Here is a 10,605-nt window from a genome sequence, read left to right on the forward strand (position 1 = left end):
CCTGGCCATGCGGCTGCTTTCACCCCAACCTTATGGTTGGAACTAAGTCCACTCTGTTCCTTGAAACGCACCTATATTACTAAGCTGACCACCTCACTTTTGGGGCACTTTCCTGCGTTTAATCTCCTGCACCAGGCTTGTTTGGGCTAGATGCATGTGCAGTAGTTCAGGTATCTGCTGTGGCAGGGACCCTTGAAGAACTATAGAAGTAAACACACACATGGCATATGCTTCAATGACACTCCTGTCAAACAGGTGTGAGCAGGACGTGTGCCCTGGTTATCATCATGCAGGAGGAGGGCAGAAAGCTGCCCATATTTCCACAGGCATCTTATTTCCAAGGCCTAAACTCTCTATTTTAATATTATGTTTTTATTAATACTCCTTGGATTATGGGACCTATCTTATTTACAATAGGGTGTAGGCTAGTGACCTGAGCACATGGCTGGTAGCCAGGAACTCCGCCATCCCTAGCTCTGAGACTGACTTCCTTTGTGGCCATGAGGCAGATCACTTGTCTTCGCTGCTTCGGTTTCCCCATTTGTAAAGTGGAACAATCCCAGGCCTCTCAGGGAGGTTGCTTGACATTCTATTTCTGGCACAGTGCTGTCTTAGCCCCAAAAGACCCTCAAGTTTTAAAACAGCCCAACCTCCAGCCATCAGGCAGGCATGGACTATGCGGGTTCGTGAACGTGTAGGATGATGGGCTCTGTCAGAGTTTCAATCAAAAGGTCTGTGCTTAGAACACAGGTGTGAAATAAAATTACATTAGACTCTTCTGGGCAATTGGATACAAACAGGTTTCCTTAACCAACCGGACCTGTTTGTCTGTAGCTGGCAAAGGACTTCAGAGCTCAAAGCTGCGGTCTGGCTGGATCTGTGCTCCAGGCTTATGTCCAGCAGGGAAACTACCTCAGCTCCTTGATTAGGATCTCCCTTCACTCCTTAAAGGGTGTACGTCTAATCTGCATTGGCATCCAACGTATACAGCATCCTTATTGTGGGGAGGCAGAAGGAACTCCACAGTTAAGGCTGCAACTGAGTTTGCATTATGAACTCCCTAAAATCCACAAACAAATGGGAACATCAGCCTCCAAATCAGTAGGTGAGGTCTGGGGCGGAGAGAGAATGTTTCTACCACGTTGGAAGCAAGATGGCTCACGGGGGTTCTGTGACAGCAGCAGAAGAGAGAGACGGGGTGGCATGGAAGTGACCTTTGGGATGCCAGGCAGGAACTCATGGTGGGAGGAGCTTGGGGAGTCTCCCAAAGAACCATGTTTTGATTTTAGTTACACTGAATTCACCCAGAGCAACTTGGTGTCAATAGCCTTACCCTGGATTTACACCAGTGTAAGTGGGATCGTAGTCTGGCCATAGAGCATCAACACTCTGGGCTGCTTCACCCCACGTAATGCACACACACATACAACAGGAATGGACACCCGAGAAAGGCATGGATTTTATTAAGCAGATCCCTCTCTTACCTACAGTGAGAATGGGATTATTACACAAGTTTGGCACCCACAATTGTGGGCCTGTTTGCACGCACAATTGTCGTTGCATACAATTACCATAATGAGCCATTTGCAACAGCAGTTACCTGAGCTACGCATCCACTTGCAGTAAACGCATGCACAAATAGGCACCAAACAAGATGCACAGTGGCTCACCTAAGCCCCAATCCTGCAAAAACGTACACACCTGCTTAACTTCCCACACACACAGCTAACCCCACTAAAGTCACTGGGGCTACACAGCTGAATAAATCCACACAGGATCGGGGTCCTAATGCATTAAGGAGAAGTCTTATATATCCATTAAAAAAAAAAAGAATATGAGAACAATTATTGCTATTTAACTCAGAAGTGATCAGAAATTCAATGGCTGCTATTTTATTCCAAAGTATCGCAGCCGTTCTCTTTACCAAGCTACAGTAGCACAAAAGATATGGTAAAATATTGATGACACGGTCTCAGTAGCTCTGAATGCTGCAAACGCTGCCTGCCTGATAGCAGATCCTGCTATAGCTGTCTCTACCTGCGTTTACAGTTCGCAGGCTGCAGTGCCCCAGGCTATATAACATCTGTAACCCTTGCAAGTAACATTCAAAAAGAATTTCCAGTCTTGAGGCTGAAAGCCTAATTATAGCAAATTAAAACCAGAGTTTCATTAGCAGGCAAAGATTAGCAATTAGATAAATTAGAAAAAATGATTTTGGATATTAAAGATATCCTTCATCAATGCTGGGAAAGCCAACAAGCACCATCGGCTGGTTCTGTCAAAAATACCACAGCAAACCGCCATCTGTCACACACTAATTGAAGAGGAAGATCCGTAAAACTCAGGAATCGCTGACAAAAGAAAACTGGCTCATAATCTACTCTGCAACCACACAATGTTCAGGCAAATCAACCCCCAGGAAAGGTTAACACACGCCCCGCACCTTCCAAGTCAGTCTAGACACTACTTTCTAATGGGCCAGATTTTGCACATGGTTCCCCGCCCACCGCCCCGCTGAAGTTAAAACCACACTCACACGCCTGCACGCGTGTAGCTGCTGAGGAAAATCAGGTTTTCAAATGCCGCGCAAGGGGCTTTTCACCACGTGGCTCCCATTGGCTTAATCGGTGATGCCATCCCGGAGCATATAAATTGGCCTCTACCAAGTAGCCCCTAATTGATGGCATTGATGGCAAGATGGGGCAGAGCTTTTACTGCACCGAGTGGGAGTCTAGTACCCACCACAGCCTACCTCTCCCACCATGGCTGCGTACCCAGCCAGGAGCCATTATTACCCACACCCACCAGCTGCGAGAGAGTCACTGCTCAACCAGTTGCCCTCCTCTCCGCCCCTCATGTTAGCCTCCAGCAATTAGGAGAGAGCTACTGTCAAGACAAGGAGACCCAATCCAGGCCCATTACCAAAGAGGACCTGCTCACCACCCAACCAGTCACCTCCGGCCAAAAGAGCAGAAGATGGCCTGCTGTCCTCACTGCTGATAGACGAGACCATAAGACAACCTGTCTGCCACCCTTTCTGCTGCCAAAGACCTGCTGCTAGGTAGGGAAGCACACAATGGAGTAACAAGGTGGCTCAAGGGCCACAGGGCCGGGAAGTGTGGGGAAGTGCGTGGCACACAGGGAATGTGTCTCTGACTGAGGTGGATGTTTACTGAGGGAGCCCCTTACTGAAACGTTAGCAACGCTTCACCGGTCATCAGCTTTCCATGTGGTGCTGAGTTCTGTGGGGCACTGGGAGTCAGACAGGGCCTGCAGAGTTGTAGCAGCTGAGCACGGGGTGCTCACTAGGACTTAGGTTCTCCAACAAATGCAAATATACCAACAGCAAAACAGCCTCAGTAAAGCGAGCCGGCTTCCCAGGCAGACCCAGCCTTAGGATGGCAGCAGGCAGTCCATCATTCTGAGGTGGTCCAGTCGCAGTCCATAAAGCCACCCCGATTACCACCGAAGCACCCTGCAGGGCACACAGCACCCATGCGGGGACTGAAGAGGGCAGCATTCCTTACATTCGCTGCGGAAAGGCACTCCCTGCGGTGTTTGCCTCCAAGAAGTGGCACGGAGGGAGAGCTCTGAGGAGCTCCCTGCTGGCCATATCCCTTTGAGGTCATGAAGTAGCACCAGCTCAACCAGCCACCTCGCCATCAGAACAATAGCAACGGCATTTTGCCCCATCCCTATGCAGGGGCATTGTGGGGGGAAAAGAACTCCCTGGCTCCTTTCTCCACTGCAAATGCACCTCCACAAGACACAGCAGAATACTGCACCTTCACCTCTGAATACTTCGTCCTCCTAGCTGTTCATCCTACCTCCCATGCCCTGATGTCTAGATCACCGAGACATCTGGGGAACAGACAGCACATCATTTTCACACAGATGGGGAGCCATACCATGGTTTCATGTATAAGGGCACCAACCTCTGTAGGACGCAGTGCCTGAAGTAAATGGTAACTTCTAATAATACTTTGCACTCTTACAGCCTTTCATCCATGGATAGCAAGGCACCTCACATTCCTGAATAAGCCTCACAACAGCCCTGTGAGGAAGGAAAGCATTATCACCTTTTTACAGAGTGGGAAACTGAGGCAGAGAAATTAAGTGATTTCTCCAGGCCACCCAGCACCGGTCTAACACTTGACATTTTTGTTGTGTTTTAAGAGCTGTTCACTAAGCTGGTTGGAAATTCTAGTGTAGACGCAATATGAACATTTGTTCCTGGACACAAATACTTCTCGCTAGTCATTCCCAGGCTGCAACCTGGGGTTCAGTAGAACTGACGATAAGCTTCTGTGCCCTGTCGAGGCTAGAATTTATACTTGTGTTAGTTAACGTGAGAGAAAGCAGAAGTAAGAATTCAAGCGTAAACACTGGCAGTCTTCCAGTGGGTGAGTCATGCATTGATTCCTAGACCTCTTCTGTTAGAGCAACATCCAACATGCTGATCTATGTGTGTCTAACTAGACTAGCTCTCTGTCTGCACCCACCCTAACGCCAGCTGAAAATTGGGAACGTTAAAAGCCAAGTCAGCCAGGTATGGATTTATGTTTAACAAAAGAAATGCAATAAAAGTTTCTCAACTCCCACAGTGCACATTCATACTCACCCCCAGTAAATAGCGTGGGCATTAAAAAAACTTGTACTGAGTTTTTTACATTAAGCTTAAATCAACGTCTGAGCTTCAGCCAGCTTTTAACTTTCCTCAATTTCCAACTTCAGTCGGTCTGTGCTTAGGAAAGACCCAGGAGTGAGACTAAAGATGTTTTCCCAATCAGCATACAGCTGTATTTCCAAACAGGCTTTGGGGAATATGCTTAGCATCTGCCCTCACCATGCACCATTATAGCCAAATTATCAGCTTCCAAAGCAAATCAAATTCACCACAAGGTAATTTAAAAGAGAGCTGCAGAACCAAAGAAGAGCGAACAAACATCAATAACTTTTCACATCTTCTTTGATCTCTTGCAAATCTTTCTTCTTTTAGGCCAAATTCCAGCTTTGCATATGTACAGGTAACAACCTCAGAGGGAGATGCAGATGCAAGGCAGAAGGTTTAAGGGTAAATCCTGGGGCCTAATTCACTTGCAAACTTGGGAGCAGCAGCGTCGAAGTCGATGGAGTGATGAATTCCCTGCCCTTTGCCCATGCACCCTGTAATAATGGGAAACTCAATTCTGCAGCAAGGCCCCCAGTTTCTGGGGCAACGTGGAAATTCCACAGCAGATTAGGATAAATTCAAAAGCAGAGGTTTTTATTGAATTGAAAATGAGGAATACCATCACCCCTTGCTGAGCAGTAGCAGATGTCAGGACATCTTAGGTTAGTTTCCTGCTGAAGGAGGAATCAGACGTGGAGTCTGGGTATAGTCTTGTGCTACTTGTTTATTTTACATCATATAGCCCTTGAACAGAAGTAGTGACAAACACCCCACGGCCAATTGGAATCTCTGCCAAAACACCAATGTCCGGGTCGCACAAAGCAACTCTGCCTCTAGTTAGAGAGGTTAAGGCAGAAGGAAACTTCCTTGATGCTTGCCACAGCGCTCCCAAACAATTATATCTCACACACAAAAATGCAAGCATTTCTTCAGAGACTGAACACTACTTACACACTAAGAAAAGGAACTTGAAAGACTGCGTAGCAGAGCCAAATGGTGACTCCCACCATGACAATAGAGTCGGTGCAGGGTTTTCACACTGAACTGACTTCCTTCGCGCAACTCCTAAAAAATCTGCAGGGTATTGAAAATGTAACTGATCACGTACAACATTACAGAAATTGTCAGGGAAGAATTTGGAGGCTTGGGCAATTAAGTAGGTGACCCTTGAGAAGACAATTTAGGACAATTTTGAAATAATTAGCAGTGTTGACATTTGTCATCTTGCGGTTTCAGAGTTAACTCGCTGAAACACCTGAGAATCCACCACTTTCAGCATTGTTTCAGGCTGTCTACAGACATTGTCTGCAGACAATGCTACATCAGTTTACACTGTGTTGTTGTAGGGCTTTCTTCTGAACCGCAAGGGCCAGAAACAACTGTATTTAAAAAAGGAAGGGGCACTGGAACCCAATTCTGTATCAAACTCTGGAGCTGGGGAATAAAGTAATCTTAAAGCCCTGGTTAAAAATGCGGCATTAGTCTGTTACTCTGACTCAAGAAGCAAACACGGCAGAAAAAGTAGAGGCAACGTTTTCCATGAGAAACGGTGGAAGCTCCCTGTTTCAGAGCATCATGCAGATTAGAGGCAAAGGTAGACTCTGACAATACTTAAGTCAATTACCCTCCCCCACTCCACTTTATATTTCAGATTACCTCCCTCCCACACAGCCCTGCTGTCATTTCACTTTTCTTATGGTAAACAACTGATAAATCATGAAATTGCAGGTATAGAAACTGTGCTTTATGTGAACAGAATGCATCCTATGTACTGTTTAAGATCCCTACACAACTATTTCTCCTGTGGTCCTCGTTGGGGCTGCAGCTCCTTGAATGGCTTCGAGTGATGATAATATTCATTTTCTGGAGGTCATTACATAGTAAGCTTGTATTCTAACAGTTCTCAAATGGTATCTCCTATAAACATGGCTATAAACACGTTACGCCAGGGGTTCTCAAACTGGGGGTCGGGGGGTCATGAGGTTATTACATGGGAGTCGCCAGCTGTCAACCTCCACCACAAACCCTGTGTTTCCTCCAGCATTTATAATAGTGTTCAATATATAAAAATGTGGTTTTAATTTATAGGGGGGAGTCGCACTCAGAGGCTTGCTATGTGAAAGGGGTCACCAGTACAAAAGTTTGAGAATCGCTGCGTTACGCCCTAAAAAGACCGAAAGGACATTTGTATGTGTGTGTGTATATATACATGCAATGTTGCCAATCCTCATGATTTTATCACAAGTCTCATGATATTGGATGTTTTCCTTGAAACCTCAGCACTTGCAGTCAAGCAATTATGTGAGAATCTCAGTTTTAATTTTTTAAAAAAGTTGCTAGCCCTTGTGGTTGGGGAAAAGTGCTTAAAATGTATCCCAAGGCCAGGCTAAAAAAACTCAGAAATTATGGGGTGGGGAAGAATCCCACATTTATTATCTTTTTAGAAATCTCATGATCTGGAGTGGAGGCTGACATGATTGTTTTAACACTGAGAGCAGGCAATTCTGCCCAAATCATGGTCCCAGTCCTGCAACTGGACCCACACAAATTCATCCTTGGTCCTGTGTCGCGTCCCACTGACTTTCCAAAAGCAGGTGTAAAGGTCCAGCTGCACAGAGCGGAATGCAGGATTGGGACCCGTGTTACCGGAGAGCGATCTGTCCAGTTTCCCCAGACTTCATGTACATAGCGTGGAGAATTTATGCATCACCGCTGCACTCATGCCCTTATACTCACGCTGCCTGTCTAAAGCCCAGTCCTGCTCTGGCTTCAAGAAAATACAAGTTTTGTCATTGACTCAACAGGAACCGGATCAGACTCTATAGAACTGTTTTGTTTTCATTGCACATTCCCACGAACAGCATCCTTTCCTTGCTCATGCAACTGTTCCTTTGCAGCACCAACCAAACTTCTACTACAGAACCTAATCATCTGTCCCTATGTTCTCCAATACAAAAATCCAGCATCATAAATTCAGCTACGCTATGCAACGGAGTCGAGACCATCAGAATTAGACGGTTAGATCCTTGTGTTAGAGTGTCTTCTTATGTGCCAGGCATGGCTCCAAGCACAGAGATGGCCCTTAAGCGATAATGAATAACATGTGCCTTCAGTTCTGGGACTAGGTGTTCTGTGTGTCACTCACGGGGAAAGCAGTGCCCATAGGCCCTGACCCTTTCCCCTGGGTAGCCATTAAAGGATTATGCTGAAAAGAAATAAAATCTCCCCCTTAAGCAAACCCGTGGAAGGTTTATTAGCAGATTATACAATCACAAAAGTGTAGGACTGGAAGGGACCTCAGTAAATCATCTAGTCCAGTCCCCTGCACTCAGTGCAGGACTACAAAATAACTAGAGCTGTCAAAGGGAGTTCTGTAAAGGCACAAAGGAAACCCATGGCCTAAAGTTACTGGGTCAAGTCACACCTGCTTTTCATCAGTGTAGCATGTCCACATTACGGGTTTGCACTGATGTAACATCATCGATGTAGTCAGACCAGTACATTCTTGAATGGAGACCAGGCCTAAGTGACTCAGGAAGGGCAACAAGCAATTCTACACAATTTTATACACATCTGCTGCTTTTTAAAAAATACTGTAAATAGATCAATCAAGAGTTGATCATGCCCAGCTGCCGTTCAACCTACCCATCAATAACTGGCTGACCTGGAACCATTCTGAGGGTTCGGTGCAGCAATTTGTAAAATGCTGATGGCTCCTATTGCGTGACTACGCCAAACATGCAAATGACTCGGAGCCTGCATCATCAATGTGAGGTTTGGCATGGCACATCACCGCCAGTCACAGAGGTTCCAATACAAGTCATAACTTTCTGACCATCACGGGTTCTACTAGCAAATAAACTGCAGTCTGATTTATACCCCCAAAGCCCACCAGAAGCATAAGGCTGGGTATTGCAAGTACTAACAAGAGGCATACTGCAGCAATACTGGCCAATGGAAACCCGACAAAGGGGCTAGCATCCGATCACACACTTTCGCTTATTAAAAGGAACCGGAATACTTTGTATTCCTTTCCGACAGTGTTCCCGCAACAAGAGAGGGCATGTCAGGGGCACAACGGGAAGCAACGATTACTTTAAAAATAAGACACCCTTCTACATGCATAGTGCAATCCATCAAAGCAAGTGTGATTCAGTGCCTTAAACAACAACCATACAGCACTTACAATGAAACCTACTGGAGACTTCTAACAAGAATTTACTGTAGTGATCTGTCTGCCTAGTATTTAGGACCCAGTTCTGTAAAGAGCTACACGTGTTTGACATTATGCATCTGAATAAAGTTAAGCACGTACATAGGTGTATTCAGGATCCTGGCTTTAGAGTACAAGGGCCCAGCTATTTCCCCCTGGCAACTTGTACAGTTGCAAACATTCTGTCAGCAATTAAATCGCACACCTGTATCGGAAGTGGCACCTCCATAGATCCACTGGGTGCAAGGAGCACGGTATTTGGAAGGCATAAGGCTGCAATAAATTTATTTGTCAGCAAGGTGAAGATGCAGAAGTTTGTCCCTTCTGCTTGGTAAAAAAAAAAAAATCAGTTAAAAATCAATCTTTATGATGCATGTTTGAAGGCATGCTCTAAATTAGGCAGGAAAATTGCTGCTGGACAGAAGAACTAGGTGAGGGAGAAAAAACAGGCTGGGGCAAGGAGACTGTGGGCTGCGGGTGGGGTTGGGCTTCCAATATGAAGATGGTTATTTCTGGTTCTCTTTACAAAATATGTATTTTTAAAACACCCTCTTTTCATTGGAGTTTAACAATATATCCCCCCCCCCCCCGAGGTTTTCACACCTTCCCTCTCCAAGCCCCCTGCCCGTCAGGGAAGGTCAGGCTCCCCCAGTGCCAGCACCCCAAACAGTCACATAAGCAATCCCCATGGGTGGTATTCAAGCTCCTGCCAGGTTTGGGCTTGGACTGCTTCAATCCCTGGGTGTAAGGAGCGAACAAACCGGGCAGCGAGGGACTCGCCTCCCAGCAGCAGCAGCCCCATGACCCCGGACACCCCATGGAACTTTTTTTTTTTGCCAGGCGGGACCCCCGCCTACCCCGCACGGGGCTGGGGCGCAGGGAAGAGCAGTCGGCTCCTCGGGGGGCTGAGGAGAAGCAGGGATCCCCCGGCTGGTGCGGGAGAGCCGGGGAAGGGGAGCGGGTCACTTACCGGCGACGCTGGAGTGGAGGCGGGCGGCGGCTTGCAGCAGGCAGTAATAACCCTCCATTTCCACCTCGGAGATCCGGGTGCGCTCCGGCGCGGGGCGCGCCAGGGCCATGCCCGAGGCCGGGCGCTCCGGCGCGGGGTGCGCCAGGGCCAAGCTCTGCGGGGAGGGGAGGCAGGTGACTTGGTCCCCGCTGCCAGCCAGCCGGTCTCCCTGCTAGCGCCGGGCTGGGCTCCCCATGCTCCTCCCCAGCCGGGAGCCAGGAGAAAGCCGGGATCGCCCCTGAGAGTCGTTCCCCGGCTCAGCCTGGCCCCTCGCCTCCGCAGCGGGCAGCGCCAGCCCCGGGCCGAGCCGCTCCTCCTGCGCTCCGGGCAGCCTGGCCTGCACGCCCAGCACTGCGGAGCCGCCGGCTGCCCTGCTAGCCCGGCAGGGCCGCTCCCTCCAGCCCGAGCGCACGGGACCTTGGCTGGGGGCGGCTCGGGCACACCTCGCCCGGCTGCTCCAGCGGCTGGGGACGGGGCCGTTCCTCCTTCCCCTGGCGCTGCCTCCCTGAATCGCTGCTGCGCTCAGGGCGCAGCGGGGCTCTGCGCGCACGGGGTGGCCGGGTGGGGAGCAGCCTTCCCCGTGTACCGCCCAGCGGGAAGGGGAGAGTCTGGTACGCGAGCCAAGCTGTGCCATCGCCAAGGATGGGGACCCCCCTCTCTCTGCAGAGGGTAGAAGGCAGGAGGGACATGCCCTCCACCCCAGCTATTCCT

The 10,605-nt window shown here is 48.5% G+C and overlaps 1 protein-coding gene across 1 annotated transcript in view; it reads right to left on the reverse strand.

The window, feature by feature from the left end:
* Positions 1-10,273, reverse strand: part of MCF2 (MCF.2 cell line derived transforming sequence) — a 92,733-nt gene extending 82,460 nt beyond the window's left edge. The window contains exon 1 of the mRNA XM_054040630.1: positions 9,856-10,273. Coding sequence (XP_053896605.1) covers positions 9,856-9,964 — 109 coding nt within the window. The 5' untranslated portion in view covers positions 9,965-10,273. The remainder of the gene's footprint in view (positions 1-9,855) is intronic.
* Positions 10,274-10,605: the final 332 nt, after the last annotated feature.

The sequence above is a fragment of the Malaclemys terrapin genome, chromosome 9 (assembly GCF_027887155.1).
Source record: "Malaclemys terrapin pileata isolate rMalTer1 chromosome 9, rMalTer1.hap1, whole genome shotgun sequence".
NCBI lineage: Eukaryota > Metazoa > Chordata > Testudines > Emydidae > Malaclemys > Malaclemys terrapin.